At 41.3% G+C, this 24983-nt stretch overlaps 2 protein-coding genes across 2 annotated transcripts in view; both read left to right on the forward strand.

Moving 5' to 3' along the window:
* Positions 1 to 2414, forward strand: part of gabrb2a (gamma-aminobutyric acid type A receptor subunit beta2a) — a 32790-nt gene extending 30376 nt beyond the window's left edge. The window contains exon 10 of the mRNA XM_063492023.1: positions 342 to 2414. Within this exon, the coding sequence (XP_063348093.1) occupies positions 342 to 698 (357 nt within the window). The 3' untranslated portion in view covers positions 699 to 2414. The remainder of the gene's footprint in view (positions 1 to 341) is intronic.
* atp10b (ATPase phospholipid transporting 10B) lies at positions 723 to 24219 on the forward strand (the record flags this gene model as incomplete). Its single annotated transcript, XM_063488772.1, is given in 22 exon segments — positions 723 to 781; positions 5111 to 5443; positions 9455 to 9659; positions 9964 to 10049; positions 10362 to 10468; positions 12483 to 12614; positions 12836 to 12963; positions 13114 to 13366; positions 13741 to 13937; positions 14692 to 14856; positions 15306 to 15828; positions 15919 to 16019; positions 16107 to 16233; positions 16337 to 16521; positions 18932 to 19199; positions 20838 to 20914; positions 21006 to 21131; positions 21227 to 21427; positions 21541 to 21621; positions 21781 to 21885; positions 22572 to 22759; positions 23925 to 24219. Coding segments are annotated over 22 exon segments (3942 nt in total), but the record flags the coding sequence as incomplete, so codon positions are not given.
* Between the last annotated feature and the right edge of the window lie 764 nt (positions 24220 to 24983).

A 24983-nucleotide genomic window follows, 5' to 3' on the forward strand; every position in this document is an offset into this window, starting at 1 on the left:
TGGAGTGCGTTGTGCTTTTCCAGGAGTGTTATCTCATAGTCTTGTGGTTGTATTGTCACTCAGATAACGACGACAGATGATCAATGATTTATTTAGAGCTTTTTTTAAAGTGCTTAAAATCTTTTCTTCACTGTAAGTAACACGATTTTTGACTCATTTGCATTACCCATTCTAGCACCCCATCAGTGTTTTTACACAGTAAACTGCATAATTATCATTACAACTTCAATTATAATTTTGCTAGACGTAGACTGAACGCTCCAAAATTTCCTCCCTGGCAGTAACTTCTCATGGCTGCGCCTGTTTTGTTTTGTTTTGTTTTTGTTTGCACCTTCACACAGATGACCCCCGATGACAACATCCTCTTCAGCACCCTGGAGATGAAGAATGAGATGGGCGGCGCCGGGGATCTGTCCCGGGGCCTAGGAGCACCCGGAGACCCCCGCAACACCATGCTGGCCTATGATAGCTCGACGCTGCAGTACCGCAGGGCAGCCATGGCACGCCAGAACTATGGCCACAGCGCCTTGGAGCGCCACGCCCAGAAGAAGTCGCGCCTACGGAGACGGGCTTCCCAGCTCAAGGTGAACATCCCAGACCTGTCTGACGTGAACTCTATTGACAAGTGGTCCAGGATGATCTTCCCCACTGTCTTCTCCTTCTTCAACGTGGTCTACTGGCTTTACTACGTCCATTAAACCGAGCCAGCTCACGGCAGGCATGTAAAGAAAGAGGGAAGAAGGGGAGGAGGGAAAAAATAAGAGGAGATGAGAGAGAGGATGTGTGTGAGAGAGAGAATGTGAGATGAACAGTGCACCGACTTTTTTTAGGTGGTTCGTTTTAGAGAAAATACGGAGATACAAAAGACTTTTAGACGGACTGCAGCAGCACCCAACACTTCAGTCGGCAGTGACTCTTTTAGGATTTGGGAAACACCTTCAAATCGACTGACAAGCTCTTGAGAAAAGAAGAGAGAGTTTTAAAAAGACAGAAACGGTGCCTGTTCCAGAATTTCAATATATCACTAATATTTGTCATTCGTAGCTTACTCTCTGTGGATCAAATATTTATGCTTGTGTTTGCATATACTTTTAAGGATTTCTTTTGTTTAGTATCTATTTACTTCGTAGCCGAGCTGTCTGCATCCAGGAAAGCTTTATAAATGATTTTAAAGGAGTCATCCTTGGATAGTCTATTTTCCTATAATTATTGTATATCAAAAACATCCTTTAAAAGCATGCTTATGTTTGATTTCATTTGCATCTCAGTCACGATGATGATGATGATGATGATGGAGTGCAAAGCATTTTTAGTTGTGCTAGTAGAGGTTGTCCTGTCAGCTAACGTTTGCAGCTTTGGCTTAGCACGGCTCACCTGGGTGGATTGTTTTGAGCGTCGCTGGATGGGAACAGGTGGACAGCAGGGGGCATGCTCTTCTCTGGATGTCTATGTGGGGCTTTCGTGGTGGCAACGCTCAACAGGAAAAGCTTGCTGTGTGCCGAAAGAAGAGTGGACACTGAAGCTTCAGCCAAGTTTCTGTTTTCGCTTTTGCTGATGGAATCGAATCCATTTCACCACGCGTGTTTATTTCTTCTTCTTTTCTTTTTCTCGTTTGTTTTGTTTGACTTAACTTGACTCCCTAAACTTTCCGCCATCACGCAAGGAGCTCGAGAGGCTTGGACGGCTTCAACGCAACCTAGGCTGCTGTGGGGACTTTGAGCTGAGTTTCATTGCAACCAGACTTGCTGCATAAATATGGCAATCCACAATCCATCATTATCAGTAGAATTGAATGATAGAAGTATGATGCGTTCCATTGTGCTTATAGGTTTCTGTTTTGAAAAAAATGTAGATAAACATAAAGTCATATTTAAAGAAAAAGAGATGATTCATTTTTATAAACCAGTACTCACATTATTGTGTAAATATTACGGATTTATTCTATTTAAATGGGTCTTCGTTGTTGTTTTTGCAGTTGAATTACAGATCAAATGTTCCATTCAGTCGAGAAAATAAAAAGATAACGAAAAAAGAAAAGAGCAATTTAACTGAGGATAAAAAAAAAGAAAGAAAAAGAAAACACAATTCACAACTTTGCTGACTCTGTACCTTTTGGGATTTTCTCTCTTTTTTTCTTTTTAATGGACTCTTAAAAGCATCTACTTGCTGAAACTAAAGCACTTCCAGACACCAGTGACTTTTGGGTCAATGTTTTGCTCTCCGGAAACGACTTAACAAGGACCCCACTATCCAGGCATTGAAGTCAGGCATATTTTGTACAAAGTTTCTGTAAATTCCAATTGTAATATTTCATAATGACTGTAAATATCTTGTGTAATGATTGTCAGCAATTATGAAGATGTATCTAAATTCAATTAAAACTCAATTCAGTCTATCACTTCAACAACAGAGTACATGGGTGGCAGTTTTATGTGTCCTGCATGAATGAGAGCCTGATTACTGACTGTCTGAGCTGCATGGCTGATTGAGTGTCTGCATGAGCGAATGAACAACTGAGCCCAGCACAGGGAATGAGTAGGCATGTGAGAGGAGCAAATGTAGGGGTGAACAGAGAGTCGAGAGTGCTGCAGCTGGGACTATTGGCTGCATAATGGATGGAGTGGAGGAGTTGGAGTGAGAGGCCGTGGCGGTGGTCTAGGCTGGCTGTGATGGGCTTGGCTGGGGTTTGAGCGGGGCTGAGCTTAACCCGGGCCTCGGGGGGGCATTAACGCAGAGAGCCATAGATATGGAGGCACTCTGCAGACTCGACTGTGGCCCTCTGGCTGAAGCCACGAAGAGAAAGAAAATAAAGGACAAGAAAGAGAACGAGCCATCCATGCAGCCATCCGTGCCACGACCTCTCGCTGCATCCTCCCCGTCACGCAGCAAAAGCGAGTGCACTCTGCGTGCACTGGCTGACCACTTAAATGGATGCTGGTGAATATTTAATGGCGCAAAACACTGAATATTTATTATTTAAAGTGGGATTTTGTTCTAGTGTGAAGCTAATGTCTGGGTTTTAAGCTTAGGAAAGTGAGGAAATAACTGGTGAATATAAAAAAAAATCAGGCAAAAAATGCAGATGAAAATGCACAGAAAACCAAATTATCAGCCAAAGATTTCTGTCACTAAGCTCTGGAAAATAGAGGACAAAAAAACAGCGAGGCTGAGAGAGCATCAACTTTGAGTGTTTTGTAGTTGCTGTTTGTTTATGAGAAAAAAAGAGGAACTACGTTTTTATGTTTGAATAGGACTCTGCATGTGTGAAGCTGCTGGGAGTAAAAAAAACTATCTCAAAAGGCAAATTGGTGTAAAAACTGATGTAATGTGACATGTAACCTTGTTCCAGGTTCCTCCATGCATCGCTAAAAAAGCAGCTCTACACGACTGTTGCCCGCTCAGTATAACAGATGTATTATCTCACTACAGAAGACAGATGGTTTGTGCTAAATTGGCCCTCTCTCCCTCTCTTTCTCTTTTCCTCTTTTTCAAAAAGGGCATTAGTGTTGTCATGTAAGGGGGGGGGGGGGGGGGGGGGGGGGAAGAAAGGCAGATGCTTTCTACTTTGTTGTGTTTCCATGTCTCTGGCATAATTAGTAATGCACAGACCTCTGTTCTGTGGAATCTGGTGTGTGCGTGTTGTTGTTCCAAGACCGTGTTTGTTTCTGTGTGTGTGTGTGTGTGTGTGTGTGTGTGTGTGTGTGGACTCACAGCTGCGCCACTGTGAAAGTCAGTGTGCCAGCCAAGCCAAACCCAGCCAGAGCTGACTGGGACGGGTGAGAGGGTGAGTCTGCCGCACTCCCTTAATGCTACACCGAAAGCCACCCCCCTCCTCGCTGTACACATATTTGATGGAAAAACACGCTGAGCTCCCCGGTGAAGCTGAACCTGATTGTGTCATCTGTTCTGTAACAAAATAAATCACCCGCAAGGTCATGCGTGGCATCCTTACTGTGTGTAAAATACTACATATAGATTTACTGCAGTCACTATAAATATACCTGAAGTTTAAATTTAAGCACGTTAAACGACTGACCCGGTGCAAATCAGGCCTCCTTAAACAGGTTTGGCAGACTGCTTTGGAAAAGACAACATATGTCAACATGAGGAAGTGGAAAGCATCCTACATGCTTGCCATCTGTGCAAGAGGCTGCTTTGCTGTAGTCCATCAAACATGGACTCGCACACATGCATGTGAGCAGTTCCACTCACAGACTCCTGCATAATTGATGCCATCAAAGTTCCAGCTCTCGACACGCCCGTCCGGAAAATTCTACATCTGTCCTCCTAAAGCGGTGACAAGAAGTCACCTGTGAAGCTTCTGTAGCTGACCTCTGACCTTTCTGCAGAGACAGCAGACCATGAGCATTGGAATTTATGTCTCCCGTGCACCAATAAAGAGCCTTGCTATCCATTGCCGGTTTCATGCAGACTCTTCATATATACTGGCCCTGGGCAGTCTGTTCAGTGTTGTGCTGTCAGTTCAAATCTCCCTATGACCCACTGCACCAATTTTCTGCTCTGCAACTATGACATTGTCAGTTTTTCAGGGCCTTTGACTTGCATATGTGATAGTAGCTTTTTGTTTATGTGTGTTATTTTTTTAATCAACACCCAAAGTCTGTAATATACCGACAACACACTACACAGACTCACCACACTGAAGTGTAAGATTATTTCAGTTGAAAACATGATATAACTTAAGGAAGGTGATCACTTCCAGCCAAATTGAAATCAGCTGATTCATTGAGACACATCACAACAATTTTTTTGGGTGTAATCACCTGGCTTATTTTCCCTGACAGCTCGAGCACGAGGAATGCAACACACCTGTCAGTGCAAGGGGGAGGACTCAAGAGAAGAACTAGGTGTGTTGTCATTTGTTTCGGCACAGGCCTCACACACTCACCTAGAATCTCTGGAGGAAAGACGGAGCCTGAGGAGAGTCTATTTAACACAAACCAGCAGTGGATTTCTAGATGATGGGAAGGAAAAATTGGTGAGAAGAGTAAAAGGAAAAAGGACAGGCAACCATGACGTGGAGGAGCCCGCTGGCCCTGGTGAGGGATGCCCTGCGAGGTCAAAGGGCACGGGAGAACGAACTCCGCAGCTTAGAGTCTAATCTACCTTATGAAGGATTAGAGAAGGGAAAGCAACCTAACCGCTACTTCCCATCAAATGCCATCAAGACCACAAAATACAGCCTCCTCTTCTTCATCCCCATGAACCTTTATGAGCAGTTTCACCGTCTGGCCAACCTCTACTTTGTGGGGCTTGTTATTCTGAACTTTATCCCTGAAGTGAATGCTTTCCAGCCAGAAATAGCCCTTATCCCAATTTGTGTCATCTTGTCTCTGACCGCTATGAAGGACGCCTGGGAGGACTTCAGGAGGTACCAGTCTGACAGGAAGCTTAACAACATGCCGTGCTTCATCTACAGCAGGTAACTGACTAGATGACAGTTATGTCCCAAATATAGAAACAGCTGTGCCGTGCTGTTTATGCACGATGTGCCCTGAACGATCCACATCTGTGCTTGTGATTCCTCTTCCCTGCTGTTTGATTGCGTAGATCTGTACAATTGTGTTCTACCTCCTCTGCGCTGCAGCACCCCCGTGGGAATTTTCGACTTAGAAATAGAACATGTGTGGGTGATTATTCCTCCTTTGAAGAGCCTCATAACAATATCTCTCACCGTCACATTGTGCACATTTGATGAAATCCTCATTCGGGCATTGCGTCAGCAAAGACAGTAATGTTAGACGTTATCTGTTTTTTAGAATTACTGGTGAAAAATGAATAATTCACAAAGGAGGATAAACTCTGTCATTTCCATCCCTCTTGCTGCTGTGATTTTGGAGTACAGTGGGACATGGAGGGAGCGGGGAGGTGGGTATGACGTGAGACTGGAGACACTGCCTCCAATGATGAAGCCTCAACTTCTGGTGGGGTTTATAATTAACCCGCCGCCCGCTGCTGGTTTCCCCGAAGAGACAGCAGAGGTGTTAGGAAGCCTCATCTGGGGGAAAAGCCCATAGTGTGAATCTGTGTGTGTGTGTGTGTGTGTGTGTGGTGACAGGGTCCAGGTGGCCTGAAGGGTGGTCTCCAGACACAACATTTCAAACACTTCAGAGAACACGCCGGTCCATCTGGACACTAGTTGCCTCTGCTTCACACACAGAGCAGTTGTGCGGTGCTGTGCAGGTTCCTGTGGGTCTCTCACGGCTCACTGGGAGGGGATGCTAATGCTTCATTTTGGGCTCATAAAGCTTAGGACAAAATCATTTGGTTGGGATTTCTTCGAAGTATACAAATATTTCCTAAAGAAGCTCAGGAATAGATTTTTAGGCCTCCACACACATCCTTCCTTTCTTCTTGGGAAGCCATTTTTACAGACACGATGACAGAAGCCTTTCCACCATCTGTACCTGAAAAGGCCCACGTGGAGGTGCAGACTGATGACAGAGATCAGACTTTAATCAATCGGGCCATCTCTTAAGCACGTAGTTTTCCCCCCATTATCTCAACATAATTTTGTTTTCAAAGAAGTGTGAAGTGTCTGAGCAGAACGTGCTTATCTTCTGGCTCATTCTACCCATCTTGTCTCAAACACTTGTCAGTCCACCTGCATGGAAACGTGCCAAGCATGAAGCATGCCGGCTGTTTGTCACAGCGTTTGAATGCCACGTCGTCCTCTCCTCTTGTTAAGCATGTCTCACCGCATAGCATTACAACCAGTCACCACACCTCGCAGGCTGTTCCCATGTCTGCTGTTTAAATCAGCTAAACAAATCTGGCTGATATTGTATCATCACTGCTTTCAAGTATCACTTGATGGCCAAAGAAGTAGGCAACCTTTAAAGGAGAATCAAAAATGTATTTTTTTTAGTTCTCTAAAAAAGAAAAAAATGTGGCTCAGAGCAGTTGAATTTAATAATTGTGAGAGTTTTAAGGTTAAAATTTCCCTTTTTGGAAATAACTGTCTGTCTCCATTAAACAGCTCACCAACCCAACAACTTACTTCTAAAGCTCGCCAAGTAACATGTTCAAGTATTTTTTCAACTGTTATTTGTGGCACACAATGACTACTGCGTAATTGTGGGTGCAATTACGCAGGTTTTTGTGCCTAAAGTCAGGTTTTAGGGAAACAGGTTTCCCCAGTTTCCAGTCTTTTGTTCTAAGCTAACTGCCTCGTGGCAGTTAGCTCCTAATTTAACATTAACAGCTCATCAGCTGTGTGAGTCTTCTTATATAAATCCTAGTAAGAAAGCATATCTCATAAAACGTGTCAGAATGATTGACAAAATAAATCAGAAGAATGATGTCAAAGGTTAGAGCACACACTTAACACCTCCCACACCTGGAATTCAACTGCCTGACGCTAAAAAACAAAAACTAACGTAACAACTGTAAAGCCTTCTTGACATGAAAAGGATTGTGCGTGCATCTCGTGAGATTAATAAGCACAAGAAACTAAAAATATATAAGTCTGCGGTCCTGGCTTTGTTTGGTGTGAGGCGTGGTGTTCAGCAGTAGCTAACCGATCAGGTCCTACATGCAGAGCAGCATACCTGCATCTCTCACCCTCATGGCTAAACCTCACTACCTGGGAACAGCCTCATCTGTTAATGTTCAACGTGCAGTACTTCGTTGACAAACACCATCTCTACAATTTTCCTTTTCTGAAACACATATCACATTCTGTGTTCCCCCCTATCCCCCGAAAAACGAAACCTGATATCATTTTGTCTGCTCCTGCTGTTTACGCTCTAACTTCAACCACTTCATAACACAGCACACGTGTGATTCCCCAAAACCTACCTTGGAATTTTTAAAAAGAATTCGAGGTGTAATTTTCAGTTCATTAAAAAAACAACAACTTTCCAGTAGGTTCAGTAGAATGGTTTGTATTTGTATTATTATTTTTTTACTATTTTTAACCTCCTAGGACCTGGCGTCCACATATGTGGACATCACATTTTGGGTTGTCTACACCAAAATAATAAATTCTGCTCTACAAGGGCCTGATATCCACTTATGAGGACATCATACTGCCACTGTTCTATCGAAATTTTAAACAAATGTCCTCATATATGGATCTCATTTTTCTCAGAAACAAAAAACAGGTAAAAAAAAAAACCAAAATCTGGAAATTCATTGTTTTTACATTGATCAGGTCCCAGCATGCCCAAATATCAAAGCGAAATTAAAAATGCATGCCATGGAAGAGTTCGGGTCTTAGGAGGTTAAGTAAATGTAACAACTAGAGGTCACAAAGGAAAGAAGAAACTAATTAAACTTTTAAGTATTTTTAAGTAATGACTACTGTAGGGGTCATTCAGAGGAAAGGACAAGGGACAATTTCATAGAGTATCATAATTGTCCATTCTCATAATACATTTAAACATGATTTTGAGGTACTACCTGTAGTACACTTCAGTTAATGTGTGAAAAAAGCCTCTAAAGGGAGGCGCTCTGGCATGCTCTCTCATTCAGAAGTGATAAACCTGAAGCCATACGCTTAAGGCCTTTAAAGGTTTGTGAAGTCATGTCCCAACCTAAAGGACAAAAATAAGCTAAATGGAAAAAAGCAACCAGAACACCATCACGTTGCCAGAAGACATGGTTAAAATAGACTCTCAACTGATGTTTAATAAGGATTTTTTTTTTTACTGTGAAGTTAAAAAGGTAAAATAATTCATTAATTTAATTTAATAATATAAAAGCTGTTCTATTTAACTAATACCGAAACCAAACTGTTTACTTCGTCCTTTACGCCGGGCCTTGAGTCCACAACGCCTTTCAGGTCTAAAGTGTTTTAGTGTTGTCACTATTGAATGAAAGGGCACTCCAGAGGACCACGTATGAAGGAGAGCATAGATTTTGGACTGTATTTCATTTTCACCTCCACCATTGCCATTTATACTACACCAAAGTAAGTAATTGGTAGTTAATGGATTATTATTGTGCAGAAAAACTGAGAAGTACTGTTGAAATGGCACTTTTCTTATATTATAATGCTTTAAATGTGTGTAAACATCTTTACACTGACTGAAAGGGGGCTTCCGTAAGTTCAGCCCACTTTAGATCAAAGTGGACCACATGAGGCCCACATTGTAAAATGAGTTTGACTTCCCTTCTTTGTGTTATAGCCTGCAACCCTAATAATACTGCGCAACTTAAGAAGTGCAATAATTTATTTCTTCTTTCTTTTGAGACCTCCAGTTGTTCTGTTGTATCTATTGGTAAGTATTTTAGCGGCTTATCTGGGCAATCATAAATTGCAGACAGCATCAAAAGTGTTATCATTTGCATACATTTATAAAAAAAAAGATGGCTATGTCTTTAATGAATGAGACAAAAACCTCAGCATAAATTAGTATAAAAGTTTTTCAAAAGAAAAAAAAAATTCAGATAAAAATGTAATGATCGCTGGCACCTGACATCTCTGCAGGAAAGAGAAGCAGTTTGTGGAGAGACACTGGAAAGATGTGCGAGTGGGAGATTTTGTGAAGGTGGTTTGCAATGAGATCATTCCTGCAGACCTCCTCCTGCTTTACACATCAGACCCCAACGGTGTGTGTCACATAGAGACAGCCAACCTGGATGGAGAGACCAACCTGAAGCAGAGGACAGCTGTGTCTGGAGTCTGCAACGCGGTGAGAGTTAAATCTGCCTCCCGGTTTTTGTTTTCTCTTTCCTTCTTTCTCTGCGTGACTGAAATTGAATACACTCTGAAAACAGTCGTGCCATGTCCGGATGTTACTTAAAGTGCAAATCATTACAACTTGTCAAAGTAAGTGAAGACATACCTGCTGGATTACTTAGCTTTAACGCATGTATTTGGAGAGGGATTGCCGTTCCCGGGTGCAGGAGACAACTTGAAGTACAGGTTAAGCTGCATTTAAAAAGTTTCCATTTGTAATGATTTTCCCGTGTCTCTTCTCTCTTTCCTTTTCCCAGCATCCAGAATTTGAGCCTGAAAGCTTCAATGGGATCGTGGTGTGTGAAAAGCCCAACAACAACCTGAATCATTTCAAGGGTTACGTGTGGGTATCAAATACACAGACAACATAAACCCCTCCCTGCACCCCCAGTTTCTATTAGCCTTTCAAAGCAGCCAAGCAAAACTAATTCCAACCCCCTTGCTGGACTTTCTGATTCAACCAGAGGCATTATTGGGGCTGTAATAGACTAGAATCGATTTTCTCAGGCACCACGGCTCTTACAGGTGGTCTGCCTATGCTGGCCAGCTATAGACATAAAGCAGGAGAATTGCTAATGGGGAATATATAAGCAGTAATGAATATCTAACGAGATCTGACAGTAAAAAGGAGGCTTCTCACTTTCTCCTGCTGCAGAGAGAAACCCGATAAGCAGAAGGTGGGAGCTGGAATTGAAAGTCTGCTGCTGCGAGGCTGCACAGTGAGAAACACGGACCATGCTGTTGGCTTTGTGGTATATGCAGGTATATTCTCCATTTTCTCAGCTGGTTCGCTGTTTTAACCTTGAGCTTTTAATGTTTGTTCCCATCACGATTCTTGAAATACTGAGCTCACAAGAAGATGCTTTTCGCAATCTACAAGTGTACCTCTACAAAATTACTATTTAAAAATGTCACATTTTCTTTGCATTTATTCATTATGTTTCCCTTTGTTATTCTTTACTGTCAGAAAAGTAATTATTGTGCAGTGTAATGAAGCCGGCTGCTCTATGAGACTTACATAATCATAATTGTAATCACAGACTGTATAAAAAGGACAGAAGTAGCCATCATGCCTTCACCCACAGTTTGCTTATAGTATGCATCTATATTAACTGGTCAGTGCATTCACCTAACAGCTTGGGGTTTTGGAGTCAGAAGTGACCAGATTTAGACCAGTGGGTGGATTGCTAAAGCACAAAAAGAAAAAAAAACACAGGAAACAACAAGGTATAGGAACTAGAAACCTGGACGTCTTAAGGGGTGTGCAAACAGGAGAAGTGGGTGGGTCCTGACTGAAGCAACTAGACTACCACCAAGAGTGACGTGTGCTGTTGAATGACATAACAGAATGGCAATTACATTAGAGAGTTACCCTGGCAACAACTGATGGTCAGCCACAAAGTGATGGCGAAAGTGATCACTTCCTGTGTGAACATACTTTTATGCTAGAAAAACATCTGACAAAGAGGAGGACATGACTAGTTATACACAGAGGGCTGGTTGGGGAAGTTGAGACAGGTGGGTAAAGGAAAGTTAAAAACAAAACTAGTTAACATAATAAAACAGGAAATAAACAACAACCACAAATGAAACCAGCAGATGCTGAAGGGAGGAGCAGATGGTGAAATAATGAGGGAGCTAAACACAAATAACAAACTCAAAATAGGACTGAGTGAAAAACAAACAAGGATTCAGAAGCAACCCTAGAACAGCCGATCATCTTCACCAGTATTCACACTTCATATACACTAGGCCAAATAGTGGTATGTAAATGAAATCAAAACAGAAACTCTACTTAACAAGAATCAAGAACAACAATGACTTTAAAATTCTGGGACCAAAGCCTGAGACCATGACAGCACTGGTAAAAAGCAAAAACACAGATGCTGGCTTGTTTTTTCACATATCGAGGTCCAGGTCATGGGAGCAGCAGTCTAAACAGAGACATCTAGACCTTGCTCTCTCCACCAGATCTTCTGGAGGGACACAGAGGCATTGACAAGCCAGCTAAGAGATAGAACTCATCCAGACTGTCTTGCCTACATTTTGGTCCCTGTAGGTAGGATAAAACACTTCACCTAGGTGGAGCTAGGAGCCATCATAGTCGGATGCTAAACCACCTCATCTGGTTCCTTTAACTATGGAGGAATTTACAGTCCGCTCTGAGTCCCTCTTAAATTACTATGCTCCTCACACTGTCTGTATGAGAGAGCCCTGTTGCCACTTGTATCAGCGACATTATTCTTTCTGTTGCTGCTTGTAGCCTCATGACCACAGATGAAGATGGGAACACAGATGTAATGGTACATCAGTCTTCATTGTGACAAACTGGTGTACCATCGCTCAAGGAACTACAAGTATCAGTACTTCCACAATGGCTTTAATTTTTAGCCCCATATGCTAATGTTAGCATGCTAAAAAAACCAAAAAACAAACAAACAACAAAGCTAGCATGATGACGTTTGCCACCATGTTGAGTGTTTATTTAACATTTTAGCATTTATGAATTTGGAATCCTGGACTCAAGAGATCGAACAGATGAAAATGATGTTCATTTTGCATAAATGTAATACTGTAATAATGTATATTATTACAGTATTTTATTACAATATTAAGATTTTTGGCTTTTTTTAGTGAGCACAACCTAATGTGATGCTGTGACAGTGGCACAATGACAGTAAAATCTCTTATGTATTATGCATGTCTTAACGTGTGATACCGATTTTCACTCACCATGTGGGGTGTGGAATCAACACCTTCTCCTCCTTCCTTTAAGGCCATGAAACCAAGTCCATGCTCAACAACAGCGGGCCAAGATACAAGCGCAGCAAACTCGAGCGGAGGCTGAACATAGACGTCTTCTTCTGCGTCATTCTCCTCTTCACCATGTGTCTTATCGGAGCACTAGGTCAGTAATGAATTACATCTCTTAACCGTAAAATCGCTACACAAAATGATTCATGTTTGATGGCTTTACATTTATGAGGGGACATTAACTTCCAATAAAACAAAATGGGCACAAGTCCAAGCTCATATCAAGACAGAAGACAGAGGAAGGTATGCTGCTAAAAATAGCTTTCCTCCGTGCACTGCAGTCAGTGATTAATCCTGCTGTCCTCCTGTATGCAGGTCACTACTTATGGCTTAATGCTATGCCTGTTGTGCCCCCTTACCTGGTACCCCCCACCAGCAGTCAGCTGGACAGGCCTAGTCTTACTAGTTTCTACATGTTCTTCACCATGATCATCCTGCTGCAGGTACTGCTCTCTCTGACAGTTTGGAAGGTGTTGTTATTCATTTTGAAGTCATTAAACTAATCTTCTCTCCTCTTGTCTCATCTACTGTCCTCCTGTTCACTCTCTGGGTTACCTTTCACCTTTTTTCCTATTTACTCCTCTCCTCTCAAGATCCTGATTCCCATCTCTCTCTACGTATCCATCGAGTTGGTCAAGATTGGCCAGATTTTCTTCATCACTAATGATATTGATCTGTACGATGAGGAGACTGACAGCCGCATACAGTGTAAGGCTCTGAACATCACAGAGGACCTGGGGCAGATTGAATACATCTTCTCAGACAAAACAGGCACCCTGACTGAGAACAAGATGGTGTTTCGGAGATGCTCCATCATGGGAACCGAGTACCCACACAAAGAGAACGGTAAACATCTTCGCTGAGTTATTTTAACCTAAAGCTGATGCAGTTTAGCTAACCTCATGATTATGACCTGTTTTGTAACATTGTTACAAATGGTGTTTTCATATGCAGATTTCTCCAAATGAAAATTTGGATGTCTGATTAAATCAGACAGAAAACTAGGATAAAAGAATCAGAAGGTTATCACTAGTTTAACAGAAATATTAAGAGAGCTCTCTTAATCATTAATAATCTTGTTACCTTGCTGAATACTCTGGTGTTTTGACTTACTGAAAGAGTCCTTCCACTCAGCTGTCTAATCTCGGATTTTAAACAGTCCCTCAACACTGTTAGTGTATTAATGCATGTGTCAACATGTTTTTGGGGGTGATTTGCAGCCATCCGCCTGGCTGTCCTGGATGAGCCCGAGGCAGAAGAGGAGGTCATCTTCAACCAGCATGCACGACCTCTACCGACTCGTTGGTCCTTGGATAGTGAAGAAGCCAACGCTGAAGACACACATGGCCATGGCAGCCGACGCAGAAGCAAAGTCACAGGAAATGCCCAGAGTGATGTGGCCTTCAGCAGCCCACTAGTACGATGATGTTTATTTTTCTTTTTTCTCTCTGTCTGGATACCTGCTTTCCTCCAAATCTGTTGTTCAGTTATTGCGCAATTCACAACTTCAGTTTTAAACGAGGAAGTCCGCCCTCGGCCTTATTTCACATCTGAATCCTTATTTCAACCTAATTTCAAACTCTTACTTTTTTACCCAAATGTGACCCAACCTTCTGTCAGAAGGTCCCAGTCCCTGCTGCAGATGGCCGAGCTGCTAGGTGTCAGTGATGAGCACATTCATTTTGGCTCAAAGCTGCCCCTGTGTCTGTGACAGGACATATGGTCATGCTGAGCATCATTTGGCACAGGCCGGTGATGTCACATAAACTGTAAATGTGCACTATAGATTAGTCATCGTCGTCTTGATTTACAGTACAGTGACTCTGCGCCTATTTTTATCTGCGGGGTAGAGAGCGGAGGCCTGGGCATACAGGCGGAGACAGGAAAAGTCTTATGTTTATGCCAGCAAGGTAGTACACAGCCCATCTTTAGCACTCCTCATGCTGCGTCTCAAACAGAGCTGAATGCTCGTATGAACGTACACTTCCTCCCTTCCTTCTGTCCTTCTCTCCTCGCAGCTCTTCCTTAAACATAGACCAAACAAAAACACAATGAAAACAGAGAAACGTTATCCAGTCTCCTCAAGTCAAAGCTTGAAAAGCGTAACGTAAGCAATAAATCTACTAATAAAAGTGTTTCATTAACAAAATCATTAACTTGCTCTCCGACAGGAAACTGAGGTGGTCCCAGACGGGAAGCTGTTTCAGAAGATTAGCAGGACATCAAGCGGCAGCCTCAGCCACAGCCAGAAGACAGATGCTTACCTGGATTTTTTTCTGGCCCTCGCCATTTGCAACACAGTGGTGGTTTCCATGGCAACAACAAAGAGAAGGAGGGTGAGTGCTCAGTTTGCTGCGACAGTGGATGGGAAGTAGAGATGGAGGGCACATCCGGTGGAGAAATGATAGATGAAAGATGTGCCCTCTTTAAACTTCCAGTGTCCTATAACTATAAACTTTAAATAGAACAAAAAAAAGAAGAAAAAAAAACCAGTCTTCACTAAATTGACATGTAGCAAGTGGAGATTTGCAAACAGGGCAAGCTTCATTAAGTTGAACATTTGCTGCTCTGGACTGTGCAGTTCTGAAGCCTGGCAGATGGATGATGGGTGTAATCTGTGTGTTTTTTCCCCCTGAGTTCACAATCAAAGGTTAATGCACAAAAAGAAACTGAGTAGTAAAAGAATTGTTACTGGGACGTTTTGCCGTGTTACCATATGTGTAATGTGAGAAGAGGTCTTCCTAAAGCTATTTAATGAATTTTTTGATTCTTTTTTTTTTCTCAGGTGAGTGTGTCTCCACAAGCCAAGCACACAAATACTCCACTGGAAACTTTATCCAGCCTGATGAGAAATGCTGGCAGCATTTTTAAATTCTGCAAGCGCAAGCCCAAGAGACACCGTACCTTCACAGAGGACTCAGAGGAAAATTTTCAACCCTCTGGACAAACAGAGGGGGTCGGCACCACCGGGCTCCAGCCGTGTTCGCTTCATCCTCCATCCCTGAGCGACGAGCCCGCGCTGACCTCAGATAATCTGAGATATGAGGCGGAGAGTCCAGATGAGGCTGCCTTGGTCTATGCTGCCAAAGCATATGGCTTCACTCTGCTGTCTCGCACCCCTGACAGCGTTTCAGTGAGACTACCATCTGGGGAGGTGCTGGATTTTGAGGTGCTGGACACCTTGACCTTTGACTCCAACAGGAAGAGAATGTCTGTGTTGGTGCGACACCCAATCACCAAAGAGTATGTGCTGTACACTAAAGGCGCAGATTTTGCAATCATGGAATTACTCGGTACACCCTATGCAGGTATGTTGAGATAAGAGTACATTAAGTGCTTATAGTATGCATCTATATTAACTGGTCAGTGCATTTCTAATTAATTTGTAATATTTCCAGAGCACTTCAGTGGCAATAAGAAAAATATAGCAACTGTTACTCAGCGTCATCTCGACTGCTATGCTAAAGAGGGGCTCCGCACACTGTGCATCGCAAAGAAGGTGCAAAATCATCCATTATCCTATTTACCAGCATGATTTGCTTATTTGAGTGAAGCTTTGTTTCATTTTTTTCTGCACGTGTTTCAGGTTGTGAGTGAAGCAGTGTATAAACGCTGGTCAGTGGACAGAAAGAAAGCTATGGCTGCTATAGAAGACAGAGAGAGGCTCGTCATGGACACTGCTGTGCAGCTAGAGAAAAAGCTCACCCTGCTAGGTGACACATCCACCAATCGTGCATTGGTTGCTGTATACTGTATATCTTTGTGATAATATTTCTGTGCGAATGGTGCCTTTATTTGAAATATGTCCACCTGCAGGAGCTACAGGCATTGAAGACCGTCTGCAGGAGAACGTTCCAGACACCATCCAGGCACTGCGCGAGGCAGGGATCAAGGTGTGGGTGCTGACAGGTGACAAGCCAGAGACAGCTGTCAACATTGGATATGCTTGTGGGCTCCTTGAAGACGAAGACCTGCTGATAAATATGGGCTGCAAAGACAAGGTGAGGAAGCCTCACATTTAAGGGTTGCTGACTGAGGTGTTTTTCATTATGGCATATGTTGAAAATGGAGCATTCATTTATTTTTCAGGAAATCAAAGTAATGTACTTAGGTAGTGCAACCTACAACACTCATGTGCATGGTAAATATGTAGATAGTACAGATTCGGCAAACAAGGGAAAGTTCCTAGGACGAGACACAAATCCCCTTTGGGTTGTGTCAGAAATGACATCTGACTTGGAAAAAAAAAATCTGCCACCTGCTGTGGCGACCCCTTGCATCAAGGCACCAGTCAAAAGTAGTTTTATCCTAGGGGGCCAGTGTACTCCTAGTACCTGTCCCAAGTCTGGATAAATGTGGAGGGTTGTGTCAGAAAGGGCATTCAAGATGTTACACTAAGCTAACTGACTAACAGTGGCATCTTCCTATTTACAGTGCAGATTATGGTGTCAAATCATGGAATCTAACTTTTAACAAAAAATAAGAATTTTAAATAAAAGGTTAAAATAAAATCTTGTTAATGTATATCTTCTGGTGATTTAAAGAAGTACACAATCTGATAAATTAGAGATGTTGATTTAGTCAGAATAAGGAAATCTGACCAAAAAGTTGGTGGAATTTCTACACCAGTCAAATCAGAAATTTACCTTCACTTTCAGTGTTCCTGATCCGCAACAGGAGAGATGTTCACAGTTTTCAAGACAAAAAGCACCACTGTTTGAGTGTGAAAACTACCACTAATTAAATAAAACAGAAATTAAAGGGACAGAGGGTGTCAGATTTTACAGGAGACTTGGAAAAAAACCTTAGAAACATTCCCGGGTGCCTAGTTTTCTGTCTGGAGATTTGCAGGTGTATGTAACAGAGCAGCGATAACCCTCTGCATGAAAGAAGAAATCATCAAAACAAATTGTTATCTTAGGAATCTACTGGAGCAGATTTTTTTTTTAAAATAACAGCATTTTTGTGCTCTTGCAGTTTGATATTGTTTTATAAAAACAATATTGAAGTTAAATGGCATAGCTGACCAAAGAGCACAAAGTAGAAGCACATTAAACTGTTTGCATGGTTACATTTAATTGGATCACCTATGTCTGAAGAGGAAAATATTAGACAGAGTATAGTGCGCATATTGATTTCATTAAAACGAAAAATTTTACAAAATTCTTGTAAAAGATGTGGAATTAGTTTATCCTGAACCCTTTTAGTTGAAGTTCATAATTATTCAATAAACACACAGATTCATACCATTAGTAAATAATAAATACTCTAACAGGGTTCAAAGGAAATAGGACCATTTCCTCAATTATTTTAATTCATCAAAAACTAAAAACATTGTGAAGACCGGAAGCATTAGTAGCTAACAGATATGAAAAAAGTCTATTAAACGTTGGCCTTTTAAAGCAGATTAGGGAAATGTGTAATTTATATTTCACAGAATCACATACAGCTTGTTTCAGGGGACAACACTGATTTTCTTTAATGGTCTTTCAAGGAAAGTTGTGTGTTTTCCCAGCAGTAACTTCAGGGTAGGTTTCTCCTCCTGTGAGCTTGTATCCTTCCAATTTAAATGACTGAACCTTTGTGACCACTTTTACATTTTAACTAAAGGTCAAACCTCCGCATTTCCATCAGAGAAAGATAAGGTGTCAGGTGTGGCCCTGCTTCTCTTAGGTCATTAAAGAACTGGTACCACCGAAATGAAGCCTTCATAACAACCTGACCATGTCTAATCATCGGCAGCCTCAAATAGACTGAAATTGGCTGTCGGCCCTGAGGGATACATGTGGGACTTTCTGAAACAAACGGGCTGCTGCGCTTCCCTCAGATGGACTAGTCACTGATGATGAATGGAGTGAGATAGCCTCAACACAATAACTAATGCTTTCATATCCAATTACCAGTCTAATGTTCAACCCTCAGAGGAAATAATTCTCTCATAATCCAGAGTGGAGGCATATTAGAAACGAACCATTTTTTTCCACCATCGTAACTCGGTGATCACCTGAGAGATACACTCCCACAACCACCGTCCTACCAAAGCCTAATGAAATTTAAAATAATAAAAATAGAAAGAAAACCCTTTTTCTTCCATCAGTTTCCTTTTTGTTGGAGTTATTTACACACAACAATGATGAGTCTGATGGGACCAGAGCCTGGTATCTGCTTGTATTCAGAAATCATGAATGTGAATCAGCAGTAGAGTAATCATGTTGCTAAAATACCAAAAAAATGGGCGTGTTTATTTTTTCTGGAAATCTGTCCAGAACCCAGGCATATTTAGTTTTCCATTATTAACAAAAGAGGAAAGTAGGAACTCTTTACAACAATTTTATTTTTCCACAATTTTTAGCTCACGTTTGACAAACTTCAAAGCAAAAATCATCTAAATGATCAGCTGCTGTTTTTCAGATCACGTGTACAAACATCCTGGACTGCACTCTGGAAGAAGTGAGGAGGTACAACGCTGATCCTCGTAATGTGGATACCACCCTAAACATGTCTCTGGTGATTGACGGTCTTACCCTGGACAAGGCTTTGTCGCCGGACCTGCTGGATCGCTTTGTGGCCCTGGTGAAGCACTGCCGCGCCGTGCTCTGCTGCAGAGTCACGCCGTTACAGAAGAGCCGAGTGGTGAAAGTGATCCGGGAGAAACTCAAGGTCATGACACTCGCCGTTGGTAAGAAAATCAATGAAATGCTTACATGTTCAGTATAGTAAAAAGTTGATTTAATGTGTTCTTGACTTCTTCCCATCATACATAAAATACAGTAAAAATAATATGAAAGTGACCAAAAACATTTTCTTTGTATACTTTCTGAACCAAACACTAGAGCTTGAGATGCAAGATAAAGACCTGAAACTTACTTTTAAAATTAATCCATGCTGAGGTCAAACACAGGTACACTTTGGGTCAAATATTTCAAGAGGTATAACTAAAAGAATAAGGCAAAAAGGAAGAAGTCATAGCCTATAGGAGAGGCTCACATAGACACTGGAAAGCTTTTGGAAACCTCAACATATCAGTGAGACAGTCTGACTGGAAACAATGGGAATCGTGGCTGTATTTTTACTGGGTTAGCTGATGGTCATGACAATAATGTAGCAAAGTGAAAAAGTGCTCATATTGATGAAGTTAAAATTGTCACCTGTATTTGGAGACCACTTCAGATGTTTGTTTAATTGTTGTGCTTTAGTTCACTTCACAGAAAGCTGCTCCTACAAAAGAAACTTCTACGTGCTCAGCACAAACTTTTCACAGGACTGTGAAGTTTAAACACACCCATGATTCAGGAGCTTGTAGAACCACTTTTAGCAACAATAACTATAAGAAATTGTTTTCGTTATTACTTTATCAGTCTCTCAAATCATTGTAGAGGAATCTTTGGCTCACTCTACAGTTTTCAGTTCACTGAGGTTTGCAGGCATTTGTTTATGTCCACAGCTCTCTTAAAGCATTTCAGTCAGGTTGAGGTGTGGACTTTGACTTGACCAATGCAACATCACGATTCTTTTCTTTTTTTAATCTTCCTGTTGTAGATTTGCTTCTCTGTTTGGGATGATTGCATGAGTTAGTTCAACTTAGCTTTAACTGTCAGAGGAGTTGGTTGACTCAATGACTGCAAGATGCCCAGCTTCTGCAGCTGCAAAACAAATCCAAATGATGACCCAACCATCACCATGCACTTTTGTGAGGTGCTTGTGATGATATGCCATGTTTAGTTTTTGCCAGACGTGGTGCTATGCATTACTGCCAGACATCTCCACTTCGATCTCACCTGTCCAAAGGACATTCTTCCACAAGTCTTGTGGTTGGTTCAGATGTAACTTTGTTGCCATGTTGTTTTTAGAGAGAAGAGGCTTTCTCCTGGGAACCCTGTAAAACAAGCCATACCTGTCCAGTCTTTTTCTAATTGTAATACATTATTGCACCAGACCAGCAAACTTATAGCAAATGATCAGTTTGATTAGCAGCACTTGGCTGCTACTTCCTAAGTTCTAAGGAAGTGGTAAGGGTGTGCTTACTGAGAAAACTTTGATTTTCATGCAAATGTATGGTTATCAGAGAGCTTTTTAGAGACCAAACACAGAGCTAAATGAGATAAATTAGTAATCATATTGATACGTTTCCTGATAGGTTTCCCATAGCAGCTTAAAACATGATAATAAGTCAGTGTCATGTTCACTAACGACTTAAATCCATGTAGTAAAGAGAATAAGACTCAATACAGTGCATAGAGTTTGTGAATCGAGTGAATCTTAAAACATTTTTAAGCTTCTGTATAAACCACTAAATCAGCGTCTGTGCTGTGTTCAGGTGATGGTGCAAATGATGTAAATATGATCCAAGCAGCTGACATTGGCATTGGGATATCTGGACAGGAGGGGATGCAGGTTGGAATTGATTTCTTTACCTCCACGTATGTGCTTTGTTCTCCTGCCTCACAGCCTCAAACGTATCAAAATTCTTCTTTGTCATCTGCAGGCCGTCATGGCCAGTGATTTTGCCATATCTCGCTTCAAACACCTGAAAAAACTTCTCCTGGTCCACGGACACTGGTGCTACACTCGACTGGCCAACATGATCATTTATTTCTTCTATAAGAACGTGGTGAGTGTTATATCTGCATCCCGATGCTCTGCTGTCTAAATTAACATCCTGTCATGATTCATCCTTTAACCGTCTGTGTTTAATATGTTTCTCAGGCCTACGTAAACCTGCTGTTCTGGTATCAGTTCTTCTGCGGATTCTCTGCCACTGCCATGATCGACTACTGGCTGATGATTTTCTTCAACCTTTTCTTCACCTCTGTGCCACCCATAATGTTTGGAATCATGGACAAAGACATCTCAGCAGAGATGCTGCTGGGTGTGCCCGAGCTGTACAAGACTGGACAGGGTGAAGGGGTTAGTGACACTCTCAAAAAGTCATGCAAGCGTTCGGTCTTGAATAAAAATGTGCAGAATGCTTTGATAAGTTTCTGTCTTCATGAATTCCAACTTTTGTGTTGTTTGTTCAGGATTACAGGTTTACAACTTTCTGGGTTTCCATCCTCGATGCCTTCTATCAGAGTCTGGTCTGCTTCTTTGTTCCATATTTTGTAAGTGACACATTTTAAACAGTCTAATCTTTGATTGGATTGAGTAATGCTTTCATAACTGGGCGTCATTTGATTTATTTACTGGTTAACTACTCTATGTGATAACTGCTTTCTGCTTTATATTTGATAGTGTACTTACTTTACTTACTTTTATCTCAGGTCTACCAGGATTCAGACATTGATATGTTCACTTTTGGAACACCTATGAACACGTCTGCTTTATTTATCATCCTCATGCATCTGTCAATAGAGATCAAATCCTGGGTGAGTTCTGAACGGACATAATCATGATATACGTCAGTAGAAATGTCTTTAATTCACTTCTTTTTATTAGTGCATATTCGAATTCTAACATTTTTAAGACCTGTAAACTGGTTTTAAATTAAAGGAAGACACACAAAAATTAGAAAATGCAATAGAGAGTTAACCTAGGTGGTTTTTCTATGTTTCCAGGAGAAAAATGTTCTTGAAATCTGGATGATGTATAACAGCCTCTCTGTGAAAACCTTGTGAATATAGGCAGAATAAAGTAAAACTAAGGAATAAGGATCTACATCATTTTTTCAGTAATCATTTTTAATCCACAGCTTTTACTCCAAATATTCAAAATACAAATATTTGTATCTCTTTTTAGAAAGACTAAATTTTATGCATTTACTAACAAACCACTAAACTTATTCCTAACTTTTTATACATATGCATACTTTCCAAAATGTTAAGTGAGGTATTTAATTTATATGCAAGTTTAACAGAAGGTAATACATTTTTTTAAAAGCATGGAAACAAAGTAATGCAAAAAAACTGATGAAGAGGGCGGGGTGCATGAAAAAAACATGTTTTTGCCGTAAATATTTCTCTTGCAGCAGAAAACAGAGAATTAACGGGTATTTGTTGCTAACTGGATTGTTTCCACCACATGTAATTGCTGTTTTTTGTCATTTGTGCCGCAGACGGTGGTTCACTGGATAATCATGCTGGGCAGTGTGGCATTGTACTTCATCGTGACACTCGCCTACAGCGCCGTCTGTGTAACCTGCAACCCTCCCTCCAACCCATACTGGATCCTCCAGAGCCAGATGGAGGACCCCATGTTCTACCTTATCTGCATCCTCTCCACTGTGGTGGCTCTCCTGCCCAGGTACCGTGTCTGTCACTCTTTAAACCCAGTGGGACTGAAGAGTGCGGGTATTTTAATGGGCGCTTTTGCATTTAATTGTCCAGAGTTTTGGGGTGTATTTGTGAGCACTTTCTAGCGTTGGTAAGTCTTTTCAGTGTCAATGTTTAACAATCACATAGTCTAATTTTGAAATATGAGCAGCATAAGGTGGGTTTTGCTCTGTATTTCCCTTCATTTCTACTTTAAGGAGTCACCAAATGTGAAAGGATGTACATAAACTTACAGATCTATTATTATGGAAAAGCAACAATTAGCCGCACAGGTGTTAATTAACACTAAGGATATTAAACTCTAACGTTCTCCATTCTTTTGTCATATGACAACCAGAGGAAAATAAAAATGTTCTGAAACTAATAATAATTTCTTTTAATAAATGTATTTTGCGTTCAGCACAGTCGACGGTACGGTGACTCAAAATGGAATAAAGAGAAAAAGCAGCAAATATTCTCTATTTTTAGTTAAAGAATGACTCATTCAATGCTGAATTCATGTTCAAAATATAACTCACTTAAATGATTTTCGAAAACCCATTTGAGCAGTTTTCCTATTATGTTTATGTCTATTTCCTAATACACGTCTATTTGTGTTGGATTTTCTAGCCCAGTGGTTCTCAACAGCAAATCTGAATCATCCTGAGGTTTTTAAAGGGAACAGACAATGCTACTTTTCTCTAATGTTACCCTTTTCTTAGCCACTTAAAATCTTTAAAAAAAATATAGAACATCTCTGCAGAAAAAGGCCATAGATAACCTTAGATGAGCGGCAACAGAAAAACCAACAAAAACAGAAATCACTATTTTAGTCTACATTTGCACACATATTTAAAGCTAGCCGGTCTCATATTTTAATTACTTCTATTGATCTAGAGCACGCTTTGACTTGTGTACATCATTAACTGCTATAAAATTATGAGGCTCTTACGGTGCGTAAACCCTACCTGCAGAATTGTAGTTAAATATTGTTAAACGTGAAGGTCAGGAAGGACTGCACCACAGCTTGGTCTTCTTCTTCTCGGTTGCTGATGCGTCTGAAAGTGCTGATATTTAGAGAGAACGCTCTGATTTACATCAAAGGGCTGCATATTTTTCACTGGCCTACTTTCTCACCACCACACTCTCTCCCTCAGGTACATTTTTCACGTGCTGCAGAACTCTATCGCCCTCTCCCCGTTCATACAAGCTAAGCATCTGGACCGTAAGGACCCCTCCATCAGAGAAGAGTGGATGAAGGAGTTGAGGAGCTACAGGGGCGGCGGGCAGGTCAAACGCTCTAGGCTCTCTACCCCACCCTCTCCCACCCTGGAGACCCCTGTGGACTTCATTCCCGAGTCTCTTGCGGTTGCTGATATCATGGGGGATGATTTCACACTGAATGTCATAACTAAAAACTATCAAAAGTCTGCAGATTCACAGGGAACATGAAGGGAAAAGGAATTCTAAGATGATTATTTATTCAGAGGATTTTATATACATGAAGTCCCCCTGTATACATTAATGTTTCATTTTTGAAATGCAATCAGGGAGATACTGCTGCTCTCTAACTGGAGTTTATTTTGCAATAAACTACGTGACAAAAGCACGTGGGCCGTCTGTTCCTTCCTCCTAACAAAGTAACACATAAGCCTGTTAGTTTCCTGATGGGGTTTCAGCGCATAGTGGTAACCCAATTAGTCATGCCACCCACCCCTTCAAAAAGTGGCACTTTTCCAGGACAAAATGCTTAGCTGGTTTAATGTGGTCCTCTCACCTAGATATCCTAAACAGCCACAGTTACAGATCCTCTATTTAATTTGCTGCCATTATTAATATTATTAATGGCATTTATAAGCTAGCCTGGGAGTAATTTTTGTGTTCGCTATGCATGTCTGTGAAAATTACCATGGAAATGCATGGAAATCAAATTTTATTTTCCACACCAACAACCAGTGTGTGTGTGTGTGTGTGTGTGTGTGAGAGAGAGAGAATGTTTGTGTGTCAAGCTTTATGTAAATCCAGCTGGAGCATCTACATCAAACAAGCCAAAAAAAGATAAATTTAGAAGAATCAGAAGCAAAGACTTCTGAGCTACAAAGTCTGCTGCTTTTTTTAAATGGAAATCGAGTGTGCACAAGCAAATCCACTTGTAAAAAAAGGGCTGAGGTATCATTGGTATACCTCATTATACAGTAGCAGCTCTGCTTATATAA

This window comes from Pelmatolapia mariae, linkage group LG2 (genome assembly GCF_036321145.2).
Source record: "Pelmatolapia mariae isolate MD_Pm_ZW linkage group LG2, Pm_UMD_F_2, whole genome shotgun sequence".
In the NCBI taxonomy this organism is placed as follows: domain Eukaryota; kingdom Metazoa; phylum Chordata; class Actinopteri; order Cichliformes; family Cichlidae; genus Pelmatolapia; species Pelmatolapia mariae.